We start from the raw sequence: 19,191 nt of genomic DNA, 5'->3' as shown, positions 1-19,191 counted from the left end.
ATTATTATTATTATTAATAATAATAATTAGTAATTTTCTGCCAAAGTGTGTGGCACTAGAATGGTAAATAAAGAGGGCAGAGCAGGTAGGGTTAGTACATTCATGGTTAAAGTCTATGCAGCACCATTAGCAGTGCCCTGGACCACAGAACGATACCCCCAACATTACAGGTTGCAAACACTTTAAGCTAAGTCTTGATCCACAAGGTAGAAGGCTAAGGACTTGAGGGGATAGATAGGGTCAATGCACTAGGTAAGCTGTACGGTTAATGCAGTCTTTGGAGGGATGTAGGTTAGGGTTAATGAAGTACTGGATGAGTTTTGGAGGCAGGAGGTTAATGTTATGAGGGGTATTGAAGCTAGGGGCTATATCATGTAAAGGGTTAATGCACTAGGAGCAAAAGTGTTTATGATTTACAAGCTGCTGATCAATGATGATCAACCAATATCTAAAAACAGACTACATAGAGATCAGATAATAAGCTACAACAATATAGTAAAACACCCTCTGAAGTGGTAAGAAACCCCAGTACAGAACAGATATTCATAGAACTCCAATTGTACATTTAGTTATTACTTGTACAGTATGAGTCTTTTACACTGCAGCTGTCTACATGAGTAGTAACCAGACTGCTGTGCTTTGCCTTGTGCTTACTAACCTGCTCTTCTGCTGCCCAGATTTATTGCTCACTCTTGCATCTGTCAGAAGAATCAGTATAGATACCAGTGGGACTGACAGTAAGATGCAGCAACTGATAATGATGAAGGCCAGTTGGAGGAACGTGAAAGGAGGAGAGCAGCACTCACCCTTGTAACACAGATACGCTGTCTGCGGACACCTGAAGAACGAATAGAAAGAGCAATTGATTATAACACAGAACACTTAGTTGATCTATATTTATTCATAAAACAATAGAGCAGAAACTACTAGTATGTATCTACAGAAACCAATAACTAATACCTTCGTTTCTATTATCCAGCTATGGCTATATTACAAGTGGTGCGCTATTTAGCGCTCCCGTTTGAGGGCTAGATTACATGTGGAGCACTAAATTAAATTGTAATTAAATTACAAAGGACTGGTTATTGCTACCACAAGCTCGCGGTAGCAATTAGCCCTTATAAAATTAACCAGAGGTCAGACCTCTGGTTAATTTGATAAATATGCCCCAAATGCCCCCAAAATACTGTCTAGTGTATTCTTTTAAAAAATAAAGATGGCAGCATTGTTATTTTTTAATAAAATTACTGCACCAGGCAGTATTTTGGGGCTAAAGTTGACACTGAAAACTGCCTTTACATTGTGGTCTATGGGAACTGTGTGTTCCCAGTAAATAAATATGTATAAGCTTATATACATATATATTTATGTATTAGTATGTGTATATACACATAAATATATGTACAGTATATATAATCATATACATATATATTTAGCACTGCTGCCCATCGCAATGCTAATTACCCCCTGCGCTGAACAAGCTGCAGTAGGAGCCTCTGGAAGTGCGCTCTCGTTAGTGCAATACTTCCCAGAGTTCGCATTGCTGAAAACTTGTAATACCAGCACACATTAGAGAGCGCTAGTATTACACAGCGGAGCGCAAATATCGCTTTCATCAAAGCGATATTTAGTGATCTACTTGTAATCTGGCCCTTAGTGTTAACTTTGCTAGATTTTACGCGTCAGGTAGTGCTCATATTATATACATCATTTTGCGACACAGTAATTCAGTTTTGATTTAGAGGGTACACATATGAGTTTCTGTTAAAGAAAAACAGCGGCACAGCATACATATTAAATCAGTATATTCGTACGTTGGAGCCAGCAGCTATGGACAAGTGTTCTAATTGCTACTAATTAACATGATGTTACAATCATCAAAAAAGGTGCTGCATACAATCAAAGATAAGAGGTCCTATAGCCGCTGCAGTAATAAGTGTAGATCCAAAGGATTTGAATATACATAACAAAAAAATAGTACCCTCTCATGTTATAGGCATAGGAGTATATAATGCTAAGACCAGATTCCTCACATTATTTATATGGATTAAAGATCACTGCCAGGAGACATCTAAAAGCTGTTAAATGTAAACTAAAAAAGAGTGTGGGAGGCGCCCAAAGGCAGTCTGTTATTTCCTTTTTAACCATTATAAATGTGGCCAGAAACAATGTTCCCAAATACTTGTACCTATTTAAAGTACAAATGTACAAATGTTTATACAAAGATATCCAACAACTCAATAGTTTTTATCAATAGAGAATTTATTCAATAAAAAACTAAATACAATTAAAAAACCTTTATAAAATACACATTCATTTAACACTCTCAATATAATTACAAAATTACTAAAGACACTGGTGTCTATTAATATGTAACTGCAATCTGCTAACAATTATAAATCAATTGCAGCTAATATAAAAACATAGATAAAAATAGCCACTAATGTGGTCTAAATGATAATTAAATATAATCGTTGTTTTCTAACAATTTAAAATATATTCTGTTCCATTCTGTTAATTCTAACACAATATGTGTTACAATGACACACACAGTGAAACCGTTGCTGCTCTATAATACGAGCCAGTCCAATTTTGCAAGCTGATTTTTGGAAGATTTGCAGCTACTAAAATGTACGAGTAAGTTCATAAAGTTCAGACTAAAATTGATAGTACAAGTTGATTTGTGGTTAATAGGAGTAAAAAGGTAAGTTCCTATAGCTCAAAATAAAGTGGATATTACCTCTTTTGTCATCACTTTATTTGTCAGATTACTGGATGGTACCTGTATATTTCCAGACAGTCTGAGTGATCCTCGATCGATTCCTTGGCACCGCTACTCAGCGATTCTCGTTTTTCAGAGTGGGTGGTTGGATTTATCCGGAATTGTTATCCGCCAATTAGCTCCTTCAGTTATCGGGTCTTCTAGTGCGAGCACTTTTTTGAACGTGGTTTCGATGTGCTCCTATCGCACCACCAGTAATCTCTTGTTGAAGTATATTGCCGGTGTTGCGGTTATGGGAGTATGGGCTGTATATAAATCCTCAGGCCCTTTTCCAAACAATTTTCAAGCTGTTCTTAGACCATTTTTAGGCTCTTTTAACAGTCTATGAAGCTAAGAACAAGATCAACGTGTGTTGGCTCCCACAGAGTGCCATTTGTTACATTGTGTATTATACTTTGAAAGTATGTATATGTGAGATTAGAATTAAAGAAAAACATTGATGCTGACATTAGGAAACACAGTGTAATATTTTAGACAAAGATTTTAAAATTCGAATTGATGTTTGATTCTGTGAGGTCCATTTATCATTGTGCGGACGGACATGATCGGACATCTTAAGCTAATAGCCCAAAGGGATAGCCCACCTAACATTAAACTGTCATGATTCAGATACAGGATACATTAAAATCACCTCTTTACTGTCTTGCTATTTTCAGTGTATTTCTTCCTTCTCTTGAATTTCTTTTTCAGTAAGAAATGTCATCTTTTATGCCAGCACATTTTATAACACCTGTGAAGGGGCGGTTTTTAAAACTAGATTGCAATCAGGAGGGGTACACAGGTACAGAGAGAAAACTGGCCCAGCTCTTAAAATATCCATTGATTGCAAATAAATACATATGATACCCTTATTCCATGTTATATTTGCAATTATTCCTGCTCAGAATAATGATAAATTTACTCTATATACATATAGTGGCATAAATAAACAGATATGAAAGACAACATTGTTTAGAACAAAAAAGGAATTTAGGGACATGTAAATATGTTTGCAAAAGATTTTTGACTTAACACACACCCACACACATATATATATATATATATGCATGTGCAAAGATATATGTACAAATTCTAGCATTAATAATCATTTATAAAAACAAAATATGAGATAAAATCATATCATGACTTCTAGAAATAGAAATACACATTAATTCATGTGAAAGTGTCATATAACAGATTCAATTTAAAAATAACTTTCTATGAGATATTGTTTGTTGAGGTATGAATGTAGCTATTTCTTGGACATTAAAAGATTAGCTTTAGAGAAATGTGCTTGTTCATGGACAGTAATGAAATGGTATAAATAAAGTTGGGAAAAACCTGAATAACTGCGACATCGATGACTGTTAGTTAACAACAGTCTGATGCTCTTCGCACAATACTTGATGTGCGTGTTTTTGAAGGCTTTTTTGATAAATAAGGGTATCGTATTCAGATCCGCGTCAGCGATGTCTGGCGAGCATATTGACGCCTGTGAATGCACTAAGATTGACGCTTTGATAAATTTACCCCTAAAGGACTTGGAAAGGTTAGAGAATGTCTTTATGTAATCTGCCCCAGTGAGTATATCTGTATGATGTGCAGAAACTTACTGTATTACACACAAAAGGAAGTAAGTATACCTCTATTATACTTCTATTATATGCTGAGCAGTAATACACAGAGCAGTGTGAGCATCTAGTTTGTAAGAGACAAATGTGCCTTTGCATTATACACGGTGCAGTCACACTGTATATCAACATTTAAAAGCAGGGTAGATATTCGTGGAATACACAAATAAGTGTGTGTTATTTGTATTACACATAGCTGCCAACAGTTGAGCAGAAAATTCTAGACACTCTTTGGCCCATATTTATCAAAGTCTGGCGGACCTGATCTGACACTGTGGATCAGGTCCGCCAGACCTCGCTGAATACGGCGAGCAATACGCTCGCTGTATTCAGCATTGCACAAGAGCTGCTGGTGCAACGCCGACCCCTGCAGACTCGCGGCCAATGGGCCGCCAGCAGGGGGGTGTCAATCAACCCGATCGTACTCGATCGGGTTGATTTCCGGCGATGTTTGTCCACCTGCTCAGAGCAGGCGGACAGGTTATGGAGCAGCGGCCTTTGTGACCGCTACTTCATAACTGCTGTTTCTGGCGAGCCTGCAGACTCGCCAGAAACACGGGGCATCAAGCTCCATACGGAGTTTGATAAATATGCCCCATGGAATCAGGGCAATCAGTTAAGAAGGCTAGAGGAGTACTGAGCATGTTCACTGACAGTTCCACCCCAGTCCCTCAAAGGGATAGATGTAAGGGACAATTTTTAGCAAGTGATAAGAGACCACATACCAGGAGTTGGCAGGTATGAATTATATACAGAACAGTGTGTGTATATTACACACAGAGATCTGTGTCTTTTTAAAAACAGAGATAAAAGGGCTGATTTATCAAGGGCCGAATGGCCTCTGATGTCCCTGTTTCCGCGCGAATCTTCAGGCTCGCCAAAAACAGCAGTTAAGAAGCAGCGGTCTTAAGACTGCTGCTCTTTAACTCGTCCACCGCCTCTGAGGCTGCGGACATCAATCCACTTGACCGTATATGATCGGGTTGATTGGCACCCCCTGCTTGCGGCCGATTAGCTGTGAATCTGCAGGGGGCGGCATTGCACAAGCAGTTCACCAGAACTGCTTGTGCAATGTTAAATTCTGATAGCGTATACTGTCGGCATTCAGCAATGTCTGTCGGACATGATCCGCTGAGCGTATCATGTCGGACAGACATTTGATAAATCGGCCCCAAAACCTTTACTACACATTCCCCAGCTTTGCACAACCAACATTGTTATATTACAGGGACAGTAAACACCAAAAATGTTATTTAAAAAGATAGATAATCCCTTTATTTACCATTTCGCAGTTTTGCATAACCAACACTGAAATATACTTTCTACCTCTGTAATTACCTTGTCTCTTAGCTTCTGCAGACTGCCTCCTTATCTCAGATCTTTTGACAGACTTGAATTTCAGGCAATTAGTGCCGACTTAAATAACTCCACGTGCATGAGCAAAATGTTATTTATATGAAACACATGAACTAATGCCCTCTGGCTGTGAAAAACTGCCAAATGCATTCAAATAAGAGGCGGCCATCAATGTCTTAGAAATTAGCATATGAGCCTACCTAGGTTTAGCTTTCAACTAAGAAAACCAAGAGAACAAAGCAAATTTGATGATAAAAGTAAATTAGAAAGTTGTTTAAAATTACATGCCCTATCTGAATCATAAAAGTTTAATTTTTACTTTACTATCCCTTTAATATACTTTATAACATTTAAACCTCTAAATTTCTGCCTGTTTCTAAGCCACTACAAACAGCCTAACATGCTTTTTATTAGTTTTTCACAACAGGAGACTGCTAGTTCATGTGTGCCATATAGATGACATTTTGCTCACTCCTGTAGAGTTGTGCAGGACACAGTACTAATTGGCTAAAATGCAAGTCAGTAGATAATAAATAAATATCCATGTGATAGATAAGGGGGTTGTCAGAAGATACTAGTAGATTAATATAGCCATGTTGGCTGTGCAACACTGGGGAATGGGTAATAAAGGGATTATCTCTATTTTTAAACAATAAACATTTTGGAGTAGACTGTCCCTTTAAACAAAAAGAAAATGTATTAATGACTCATCTAAATAGGGCAGTATTTGCATCAATGCTACAAACAATCAGAGCTGAATGCCTTGATCCTTTCATTAGATTGACCTTGGCTCTCACCTGCACGTGGCTCCAAGATTTTCCACTACCAAACATTGTCCCCCATTTTCACAGTAACTGAGATCGATATCACAGAGACTCCTGCAGGTTCCACTATATTCTTTGTATCCTAATCCACACTCCACTGAACCAGATATATTTTCTTTCACTGCATCTGGTAAGTTTAAGATATCCTGACCTAAGAACTGTTTATGAGGAAGGGATTGTGTGACTCTGGGGGTCTGTGTGCCCATCTGACATGAAGTAAACAGCAGTGTTTTCCCTACTAGCTTTTGTGTGGTGGTGGTTTGAACTGTTAAAATATTAATCACATCTTCTCCCTTTTTTCTGCTGGCAATGTGCTGCAATTCAGCAGAGCCTATATTATTTATAGTCAATTCTGGCATTCCATTTTCCTTCACAGGTGGTACCTCGAGAAATTCTGAGTTTCCGCTGCTTTCTGATTGAAGAAACTGGTCATTTACAAACAATGGATATGCAATGTTACTATTTTTATCTCTTCCTTTATTAGCTCTCTCTCTAACATGCCGTAATGTCTGATTGTCTAAAGTTTGGTTGGTTCTCTCAGATCTGGAAATTGTTGGTTTAACTGTCTTAGGTACAGGCTGCAGCTTCCACTTATTCTGTATTTTAAGTTTTCTCTTTTTAAGATTTTTTGATGAGTTAGTAGTTCTTCCTGATCCATTTATTGTTGGTTTAATGAGGAATACCTTTTCATTTCTTCCATGATGAAATCCTAGCTGTCTCTTCCTTTGACTGCCCACTAGATGGTCTATTCTTCTTAACCAGTCAATTGTTTGTTTTACCTTTTTAGAAAACAGATGTCCCTTCCTCTTGTGTTGTAATTCCAAATGTCTCTTCATCTGATTATATGAAATGTTAATACTTCTTGACCCATCAGTCAGTTGTTTAGAATTCTTTGGAATCAGCTGTCTGTCACTATTAGATGATTTTGGTTGTCCAGTACGGTGCTCAATACCCTTCCTAGTTGCCCCCTTACGTGAATGTTTCTTTATCCTTCTGGTTGATCTTCCTTGAATCTTTAGTATTCGAAGATTAATTTTTCTCTCATATTTTCTCAGCTGGTATTTCAGTATTTCTTTAAAAATATCTGCATCTTCCATCACCTGTATGCTATTCTTTCCGTTAAGAGCTTCATAAGGAAGCCACAATTTATCCTCCTCATGAGGGAAGGAGTCGTCATCTTCTGATATCAACACTGGAAGTACTTTGGTTTTGATATTTTGTAACATTTTTACTCTGTTTGGCAAATTATTCCATGATCCTGTAATCAAAATAATGCAATATTATTCTCTCTCCCACCATATAAATATACTTTAATGCTAAAATGTGTAAAACCTGACAATTAGTCTGGAAAACTAACATTTTATTTAATTTAGGGAATTAATTTAATTATAGTGGTAGTGTTAGGTGTAATTGTAACTTAGGTTAGGTTTTATTTTACAGGTACTTTTGTCTTTATTTTAGCTAGGTAGTTATTAAATTGTTAATAACTATTTAATAACTATTCTACCTAGTTAAAATAAATACAAAGTTGCCTGTAAAATAAAAATAAACCCTAAGCTAGCTTCAATGTAACTATTAGTTATATTGTAGCTAGCTTAGGGTTTATTTTATAGGTAAGTATTTAGTTTTAAATAGGAATAATTTAGTTAATGATAGTTATTTTTATTCAGATTTATTTAAATTATATTTAAGTTAGGGGGTGTTAGGGTTAGACTTAGGTTTAGGGGTTAATAACTTTAATATAGTGGCGGCAACGTTGGGGGCGGCAGATTAGGGGTTAAGAAGTGTAGGTAGGTTGCGGCAACATTGGGGGTGGCAGATTAGGGGTTAATAAATATAATGTAGGTGTCGGCGATGTTGGGGGCAGCAGATTAGGGGTTCATAAAAGTATAATGTAGGTGGCGGTGGTGTCTGGAGCGGCAGATTAGGGGTTAATAATATAATGTAGGTGTCGGCGATGTCGGGGGTGTCAGATTAGGGGTTAATAAGTGTAAGATTAGGGGTGTTTAGACTCGGGGGTTCATGTTAGGGTGTTAGGTGTAAACATAAATGTATTTTCCCCATAGGAATCAATGGGGCTGCATTAGGAGCTAAATGCTGCTTTTTTGCAGGTGTTAGGTGTTTTTTTCAGCCGGCTCTCCCCCATTGATTCCTATGGGGAAATCGTGCACGAGCACGTTCAGCCAGCTCACCGCTAACGTAAGTAGCGCTGGTATTGAGGTGAGATGTGGAGCAAAATTTTGCTCTACGATAACTTTTTGCGGTTAACGCCGGGTTTGGAAAAACCCATAATACCAGCGCTGTCTGTAAGTGAGCGGTGAGCATAAACTGCTCGTTGGCACCGCACAGCTTCTAACGCCAAACTCGTAATCTAGCCGATTGTGTTTACCACATCTATTGGAAGTTTATTACATGAATCCACCACTCTTTATACTGATCCCTCACATTTCTCCTGAATCTGCTATCCTCTAACTTTAGATTGCGATCCCTTGTTTTGGCACTGCTTTTTTAGGGAAAATGCTTTCAGCTTCCACTTTATTAAGTCACTTCATATATTTGAAAGTTTCTATCATGTAACCTCTTTCCATTCTCTCCTCTAAACTATTCATGTTAGATAATATAGTCTCATTGTAAGTTTTATATTTAAGACCATGTACTATTTTAGTTGCCCTCCTTTGGACAGTTTCTAGTTTACTTATATCCTTCTAATGGTTTTCAGAACTGTACACAATATTTCAAATGAGGCCTAACTAGTGATCTGCAAAGTGTCATAAGAACCTTGCTATATCTGCTGCTACAACCTCTACCAATGCAACCAAGTTTTCAAATGGCCTTAGAGGATGCACTGCTGCACTGTGTACTAGATTTTAAATAGTCTGAATTAGTAATTCCCAAATCCCATTGTACCATTAAAGGGACATTAAACACTAAATACATGCTAGATAGAATGATGCATTCAAAGAAAAGATAAGTCCATGAGTAACATGTAGATGCATTTTTTAAAGTTTCATTAGTTGTTTAAAAAGTGACAAAATAAGTGTAAAGTTTTAGTGTCTATAAAACACTGGGAGCTGCCATGTTGTAACTTGTGTTACCTTCTCTGCTGTGGCCAATTAGGGACCATTATAAATAGGTCACTAGAGTGTGCAGCCAATGGTTGTGCTGGATTTAACAGTGTTCTGCACTTCTAATTTCTAACAGGAACTGAAAAGCTCACAATTTCAGAATGGAATTACAGGCAAAGAGGACAAAATAAATAATAAAAGTATATTGCAGAGTTGTTTTATATATACAATTTATCATTTTATATTACCATTTCAAAGTGTTTAATGTCCCTTTAAGGCTGATATTGGCCCTTGCTTTTTTTATCCTAAATGCAAAATTTTGCTCTTGGTAATATTCAATTTTAAATTTTAGATCCCATTTATTTGCCCAGTCCCCAAGTTTTTTTTTATATCTTTGCTCAATGAATCCACCCCTCCTTGAACATCAGCTTTGTTACAATTTGTTTGGATCATCAGCAAACACATCTTCCCCTGGAGCCCACTACCAATATCACTGACAAACATATTAAACAAAACAGGACAAAGAACTGACCCTGGGGAACACCACTAGTATTTGGCCCCTAATCATCAAACGTGGTTATAGAATAGAGGAAACCAAAATATATATGAAACTTATACTATGTTAGAAATGCACAAACTTAATTTACAATAAAGCTTGATACAAAGCTATGCTATCAAGAACCTACCTGAACAAAGCACAAACGAAATCTCCAACAGGAAGCCAAACATAACGTTATAAAAGTCCATAACTCTGATTAATAGTTACTCTAATATGCCACAGTCTGCAGCCTACACCTCTTCTCAGAACGCTGTAAGAATATGAAGTAGTGCGTTCATACTACACAATCAAATGTTCTTCCTTGTAATTATTATCTTGGGAGTGTTCTTTCTTGTTACTTATGAGAAATTACTCCATGTTTCAAGCAGATGTTTATAGGAATCTATTTCTCCAGTTTGTGAAAACAGATGATGGCAAGCAGTCAGTATGAGATCCTTTAATAGTTAAAGGGTATTGTGAATGCTGACAATAATTACTATTATATTACTATTAACACTATTGATTTATAATGTGCTGATATATTCTGCAGCACTACAAAGTGCAATTTAATGACAAACAGACCACAAAGCATACACAAAGAAATAAAATGATCTGAGGACTCTGCTCCCATTAGAATTTACAAACTAACGTCTAGATTATGAGTTTTGCATTATGGTGAGAAAGCAGCGTTATGGCTCTTTTTCACTACCGCTGGTATTGCGAGTTTTGCAGGTATATCTGTACCGCACACTTTTTTGACAGTAACGCAACGTAACTACCGCAGCTTTCAAAAAGTTATTTTTCAATGGGACTTCCACAGTGCCGGTATTACGAGTTTGCTTGTCCGCCCAAAAGGTGAGCGGTACAGCCTATACCGTCAAGATCCGTACCGTAAACTGAAAGTCAGTAGTTATGGCTTTTATGTTACAGAGCTGTAGCATAAAACTGATAACTAAAGTGCTAAAAAGTACACTAAAACCAATAAACTACCTATTAACCCCTAAACCGAGGCCCTCCCGCATCGCAAACACTAAAATAAAATTATTAACCCCTAATCTGCCGCTCTGGGCATCGCCGCCACTATAATAAACATATTAACCCCTAAACCGCCGCACTCCTGCATCGCAAACACTAGTTAAATATTATTAACCCCTAATCTGCTGTCCCTAACATCGCCGCAACCTACATTACTGTTATTAACCCCCTGATCTGCTGCCCCCAAAATCACTGCCACTATACTAAAGTTATTAACCTCTAAACCTAACCCTAAGTCTAACCCTAACCCTCACTAACTTTAACACAATTTAAATTATTCCAAATAAAAATTACAATTGCTACCTAAATAATTCCTATTTAAAACTAAATACTTACCTGTAAAATAAAACCTAAGCTAGCTACAATATAACTAATAGTTACACTGTATCTATCTTAGGTTTTATCTTTATTTCACAGGTACGTTTGTATTTATTTTAACTAGGTAGACTAGTTAGTAAATAGTTATTAACTATTTACTAGCTACCTAGCTAAAATAAATACAAATGTACCTGTAAAATAAAACCTAACCTGTCTTACACTAACACCTAACCTTACACTACAATTAAATAAATTACATTAATTAAATACAATTAACTAAATTAAAAAACAAACAAACACTAAATTACACAAAATAAAAAAGAAATGATCAAATATTTAAACTAATTACACCTAATCTAATAGCCCTATCAAAATAAAAAAGCCCCCCCCCCCAAAATAAAAAAACCCACTAGCCTAAACTAAACTGCCAATAGCCCTTAAAATGGCCTTTTGCGGGGCATTGCCCCAAAGAAATCAGCTCTTTTACCTGTAAAAAAAAATACAAACAACCCCCCAAGAGTAAAACCCACCACCCACACAACCAAACCCCCCAAATAAAATCCTATCTAAAAAACCTAAGCTCCCCATTGCTCTGAAAAGGGCATTTGGATGGGCATTGCCCTTAAATTACTAGTGGGAATTCAACTCCTGGCCACCAGGTGGAAGCAAAGAACACCCCAGCAAAGCTTCAAGTATCCTCCATTACTAGGCTGACCATACGTCCCATTTTGAAAGGGACAGTAACGTTATTTTATGTTTCTTCCCCCGTCCCGTCGTTTCTTTAATAATGTACATTTTGTTTGGTTTTTTTTTATTTATCTGATTGCGGCCAGCATCAGTCTCATTTTTTAGCACACACCGCACACACCACTACTAAAAAATGTTAAAGTCCCCGCTGGCGGGGAGGGCAATTTGTTTTTCACTGCAGGGTTGTGGTTGGGTGACCGTGCCCACATGATCCACACCACGTTTATGCCGCTTGCGCTCAAAATTAGGGACATAATCGAAAGTGATAGGTTAGTCGAGTGAGTTGAGGGGAGAGACTTCAAGACGAGGTCACGAGAGGGAAGATAGCTAGAACTACTAGCTAGCCGCCAAGCAATGTCTTATAGGAGTATGGAGTCTGACTAGATCTGTCATCGATCTAAAGATCATGTGCCTCTGCCATCATCAATTCTGATCATCAGAGAAATAATTCAATATATCAACTTCTGCAAGAGATGTGCACGGTAAGAGTCTGACCTGTGTGCCTATCAATTTAACACTATAAAATGATCCTGCTGCAGTGCAACAGGATGCTAATTATGTTGTACAGTTATCATTATCAATCAAGTAACTGTTTCCACATTTTTCTCAGTTCTTCCTCCATGTAACATTTTTGGGCAACTCAGCTAAAATCTACAACTACTTATACTAATCAATCCAGATCTTCCAAACTCCTGTTCAGAGAGTACACTTTTACCCTACCTTTACCAAAAATCAGTTAAAGGAACATTACACACTAAATAAATGCTATATAGAATGATGCATTCAAAGAAAAGATTAGTCTGAGAATAACGTAGATGTATTTTTTAAAGTTTAATTAGCTGTTTAAATAGACAAAATAAGTGTAAAGTTTTAGGTCTATAAAACAATGGGAGCTGCCATGTTGTAACTTAGGTTACCTTCTCTGCTGTGGCCAATTAGAAACAGTTATAAAGAGTTTACTAGAGTGTGCAGCCAATGGCGGTGTGGAATATAACAGTGTTCTACACTTCCATTTCTAACAGGAACTGACAAGCTCACAATTTCAGAATGGAATTACAGGGAAAAGGGTCAAAATAAATAATGAAAGTATATTGTAGAGGTTTTTTTATATATACAATTTATTATTTTATATTATCATCCTAAAGTGTTTAATGTCCCTTTAATAATTTTGTGGAATTGCCTTGACAACATAGAGGATACTTTGGAAACATTGAGTTAGTTAAAGGGCATGTGATTAAAAAATATACACATTCACAATTTAGATCATGGGACATTGTGAAAACACTGGGGATTGGTATTTAGAAGTTATGGTGAAAACTCACTTTTTTAAAGCATGTTTGTGTTTGGCAAATGTAAAATTGTATGATAAATTTGAATACTTTATGATAGTGGAGATAGTGATACCAATAACAGAAGAATAATTGTTGGCTCAATAGTTTATATTCATGTCATAAAAGTTAATTTTTTTTAAATATCGTACTTTTTTTCCTATGAATAAAGAATATTAACCCTGTCCCGTTTTTGACATCTCAATGTCCCGTTTTTGTCTCAATGAAATATGGTCAGCCTTTCCATTACCCAGAATCCCCAGTCATTCTTTGCCTGCGTAATATTGTAGGTGATGTGCGAAGAAGGTGTCTGAAGAAATCAAGTTATTAATCCATTAATGGGTAATTTCACAAAAAGAACAGCACCATCCAAAGATGAATAAAAGTGTATCTTTATTGGGACATCTCCAAACACAGCACAGAACACGACGTTTCGGTCAGATGACCTTAATCATGTGATTCTGATTCACATGATTAAGGTCATCTGACCGAAACGTCGTGTTCTGTGCTGTGTTTGGAGATGTCCCAATAAAGATACACTTTTATTCATCTTTGGATGGTGCTGTTCTTTTTGTGAAATTGGACATTGTTGGAGGTCATTGGCAGGACCTGGGTACGTGCACCTCCCTGCAGATTGATGCTGTTTTCATTCTTCCATTAATGGGTACCTTTCCCTGCAAGCAAGGATTGGGATATGCGTTGTCCTTGTAATTCTCTTTAGTAAGAGTAATGGTGGCTTTTAGCAGTTGGAAGATGACGAGGTGGTCTTTGCTTACATTCCAACATTTTTGCATCCCCTATATAGAAAACCAGGGTTGGTTACTCTGTTTTTTTTCTTGTTTTTTTAAAATTAGTTTTTATTGGCAGAGAAAAAGCAATCACATGACAATCCAAGGGTACAGTGTCAAAACATTTCAACAAAGATCGGTGCGCAGACCGTCAATTTGTATATATTATAAACAGAGAGTACATTGAACAATATGTAGAGGATAATGGTATTACATTGCGTATTGGGAAGGAATTACATTTATCGAGTACTCTGACAGGCATGTAACCAGAATGCAATAAACGTTACTTAGTCATAAGTGATCGCCTCCATCTCTTTTTTGTTCCTTTATTATAATAACTTATATCAATTATATCAACATTTATTAAACCTCAACACTTAACCAAAAACATCCTAACCAGGGGGAACAAACAAACAAACAAACAAAAAACAAATAAAAAAAAATGTGAGAGATTTGGCTCTACCTCCTCAACTTGGAGGACCACACAATTTAGAGATTAAGATATATTAGAACAGCATTTCTTCTGAGAAATCCGCTCTAGGTTGATTCGTAACTGACTCACTGAGAACCTGCCATTCCTCCCCTCAGAGTTGGTAAAAGCATTATCTCAAGTTGTGCAAAGGGCCTAAGGATTCGTTGCTGCAAGGCTGGTTGTAGTGTTTTTATAAAAGGCTGCAATTTTTTTTAGGAAAGGTTGAAGCCTGTGTTTTGTGCTTAGTTTGACATCAAGCTGTTCTACAAAAAGTTGTTTTATTAAACAAATCTTAAATTGGGCTATCGTTAGTGGTTGTTTAGAGATCCACTTATCAAGAATACAGTGTCTCGCTAACAATGTGCACAAGGTGAGTAGCCTATGGTGTTTTTTATGCGTGTCTTCCCATCTAAAAAGGTATATTTTACTCAAATCTATCTCGGTTTCTATGTTGAATGTAGCCTTTAACCAATATTGGTATTGTCCCCAAAACCATCTGACTAACGGGCATGAGAAGAAGTAGTGTTGGAATGAGGGGGACTCGCTGCAGCATTTAACACAAATGTCGGGGTGTTGTGGTTTCCATTTTGATAACCTATGGGGAGTAATATAATCTTTATGTAGCATTCTGAGCTGCGCCTCTCTAAGGGGCACTGCTAACGTCGCTGATTTGATGGCCTCCAAACTAATTGTCAAGTCTTGTAATGTCAGTGGAGGTGAGAGATTGTTATGTAGTTTCGTTAAAATATGTGTTTGTATTGTGATTTCTTTTCGTTTCAATAATTGCTCATATAAGTCTGACAGTGAGAAACGCCCTATTTGAAACAATGTCTGGGAGATGGCAAAAGGGGATTTGTTCCAGAACTCTGGATTGGATTGCAGGAGGCTCGACACATAATGTCTCACCTGAAGATAAGCAAAAAAATGTTTGTTAGAAATATGAAACCTAGTTTTGAGTTCTTGAAAGGATTTGACAGTTTGTTGTAATGGGTCCAACACATCACCCACTGCCCTAAGTCCAAGAGTTTTCCAAGCGCGGAACGTCTCACACACACATTTACTGCTGGGAAATCTGGGTTTCCTACTAGGGGTATGAATTTAGGAGTATATATTTATTAATCAGTCGCCAAGCTTGTAGAGGGTCTCTATATAGGATACTATTGGCAATTGATGATGGGATATCCTTCAGTGTGGCATAGGGAAGGTATGCTAATGCCATAGGTGCCAGTGTTGCTTCCTCAAGTTGCACATCGCAAAAATGGGAGGTGCCCAGTTGCCAGTCAGTTATCAGCCTAGCCAAGGTCACCCAGTTATAAAGCTTTAAATTTGGGAGGCCCAATCCTCCACTAAGGAAGGAAAGTTGCAATTTCTCTGCAGCTATACAGGGTTTTTTTCTCCGCCAAATAAAAGAGGATATGGCTCGGGTCAGAAGTGTCAGATCATCCTTAGTCATGAGAAAGGGCAACATAAGTAATGGGTAGATTATCTTTGGCAGTATGGTCATTTTAACTAAGTTAACTCGGCCCGACAATCCCAGGGGAAGGTTGATCCAGCTATGGAGCTGAGAGGCAAGACTGTTTCACTTTTCAGAGATATTCAAATTATACATTTTATGGGGGTCTCTATGTACCTTAATGCCAAGATACGTGCTTCTATAAATGGGAATGTATGTCCAGAACTAAAGTGTTTGTTTAGCCACAAGATCTCTGATTTCGATGCGTTGATCTTGTAGCCCGAGAAGTCGCCAAATTCTGAGATTGTATTTAGTATGTGTGGTATGTGCCATGAAGGCGTGTCAACAAATAGCAGCATGTCGTCTACATATAAGGCCATGTGTATGGAGTGACCTCCTATTGTGATGTCCGGGAAAATCTGTCTCAGTTTTATCGCCAATGGTTCTAATGCCAGGTTAAACAGATGGGGTGACAGGGGGCAACCCTGTCTAATACCCCTCTGTAGCTGAAAATCCGGTGAAAACAGGCCATTAGTCAATATACGTGCCTCAGGTGAACTATACATTTTGCATATCAGATCTATAAAGGGGCCCTTAAAATTAAATTGTTGCATAGTATTAATCAGGTGAGACAATTCCACAAGGTCAAAGGCCTTCTCTGCGTCAAGACACAGCAGAAAGGCCTCTTTAGCGTCAGTCTCCCCCCCCCCACCCAAAGACCAGTAATGATTGACAACTTTAAGTACTTTGCGAAGGTTGACTACAGAAGTGCGTTTGGAAACAAATCCCATCTGATCTGGGTGAATTAACAAAGGAAGAACAGTTTTTAGCCTGTTAGCCATAATTTTCATGAAGAGCATGTAGTAAGTGTTTAGAAGGGATATGGGCCTGAATGAATCTGGGAGGGAGTGGTCCTTACCCAGTTTGGGAATAAGGGTGATGTGGGCAGAGGTGAAACCCTTCGAGCGGGCTGTCTCCTCCTTAAAGTAGGTATTAAATAGTTTAGTCAGTGTGCTTGTAATCTGTGGTTGGAGGATTCTATAAAATTCAGTAGGAAGTCCGTCTGGGTCTGGCACTTACCCTAACGGAATAGATTTTAGAGTAAATACTATTTCTTCATCGGATATGGGTGAGTTTAAGTCGTCTAACTGTTCCTGAGTCAATTGGGGCAAATTAAGAGTTTGCCAGAAGCGAGCCTGGGAGTCAGGGTCAGATGGGACTTGACGGGTATATAGTTGTGCATAGTATTGTGCAAAGCATTGTGCAATATCTTTTGGGGATGTGTGTGTGCGTCCTTGAAATTTCAGCGCTGCTACATTGGATTTTGCTGTCCTGGGTTTACCCAGCCTGTTTCCGAACCTAAAGTATTTACCTGCTGTTCTCAGCAGACCCAAGGCAGCCTGGGGCTTCATAAATGCATCAAGTTCCGCCTTTACGGCCCCATACGCCTCATATGTATCGGATGACCTAGTCATACGGTATTTCTTGCAAGCCTGACTCAACTGTTTTTTAAGCTCCATGTACCTGTGTTGAACTTTAAATTTGATTTTAGAAACATACGATATTATGGAACCTGTTAGTACCGTTTTTGCCGCCTCCCAGAAAAGCTGGGCATTTTCTAAATGTGCAAAGTTGTCTGTGTAATAGTCTGTCCAGCTCTGAGTTAAGAATTTTACGAAAGCTTCTAATGAGGCCAAATGTGTTGGGAATCTGAGAATGTTTCTGTTTGGACACGGGCCAGACGAGTTCAAAGTCAACTAGACAGGCGCGTGGTCCGACAGCAGTATGTCATGAATTTTACAGCTATGGACTTGCATGACAAGGGAATTCAAAATCATGAAAAGATCTATCCTAGATAGGGTATGTTTGGCCTTGGCCAGGCACGTGTAGTCTCTACCCTCTGGGTGTTGCAACCTCCATATATCACAGGTGTCAAGGTGCGAGTCAAACATGTTACAAATCTTGGACTCATATCTGGCTTTATAGTTTTTTTTTGGGTCCCTGACCGAGTGGGTATCTAGCCATACTCTGTCCAGTTCTTGTGAGGGGGAAATGTTAAAATCCCCGCCTATGATCAGTTTTGATCCTATATGGGGAGTCAATTTTTGTATCAGATATTTCCAAAAAAACATTGATCTATGGTTGGGGGCATAGACATTGCAAAACACATAATCGACAGAGTTGACATTTGCCTGCACTATCAGGAATCTTCCCTCTGTGTCTGAGTAGGTGTGGTTGATAAGTACCGACAATCTTTTACCAAACAGGATGGCTAGACCTCGACTCGCGCTGGTGTGTGAGAGATAGGATACATGACCCACCCAGTCCCTCTGTAACTTAGAGTGTTCCATATCATTTAGATGAGTTTCTTGCATTAGGGCAATGTCAGCTCCCAGCCACCTGAGGTGAGTGAGAACTGCTTTTCTTTTGATGGGGGAGTTAATTCCCCCCACGTTCCATGTTATTATTTTAAGTGACATGTTAGACTAGGGTCCTGAGGAGGTATGATCGGAGGTAGAGCCAAATTTTTTTTATTAAATTGGTTATTAAAGTACTAAGCTGTGAAACCTCACAAGGTGGGGCAGGATGCAACAGAGATTGGGCAAAATAAGCTGGGTCATACCATATATGGGATCTAGTGTGGCACTTAACACCTCTTCCTGAATTTGGGGGAGCGCCATGTACGTGCACCAGGTGTTCTCTAAGCGCTGGTACCATAATGACCTTAAGTATGTATGAATATGAGGTGCCCTCATCCATGAGGCAGGGATACAGCTTATTAAGTATCGATGGGGTGTTATGTTCAGGAGTATGAGTGTGAGCTACCCTATCTATCTGTCTCTGGGGCATTGTGTGAGTTGAAGAAAGTGTGCTG

At 38.1% G+C, this 19,191-nt stretch overlaps 1 protein-coding gene across 1 annotated transcript; it reads right to left on the bottom strand.

Moving 5' to 3' along the window:
• Positions 1-390: 390 nt before the first annotated feature.
• On the bottom strand, positions 391-10,392 carry LOC128663788 (uncharacterized). Its single transcript, XM_053718295.1, has 4 exons — positions 10,324-10,392; positions 6,546-7,830; positions 659-838; positions 391-448 (listed from the first exon to the last, which is right to left on the bottom strand). The coding sequence occupies exons 1-4, from the start codon at positions 10,382-10,384 to the stop codon at positions 391-393; spliced, it is 1,584 nt and encodes a 527-aa protein (XP_053574270.1). The 5' UTR covers positions 10,385-10,392.
• Positions 10,393-19,191: the final 8,799 nt, after the last annotated feature.

Source organism: Bombina bombina, chromosome 1, assembly GCF_027579735.1.
Source record: "Bombina bombina isolate aBomBom1 chromosome 1, aBomBom1.pri, whole genome shotgun sequence".
Lineage (NCBI taxonomy): Eukaryota > Metazoa > Chordata > Amphibia > Anura > Bombinatoridae > Bombina > Bombina bombina.
Note: the sequence above shows the minus strand (reverse complement) of the source record. Positions and strands in the feature narration are given on the sequence as shown.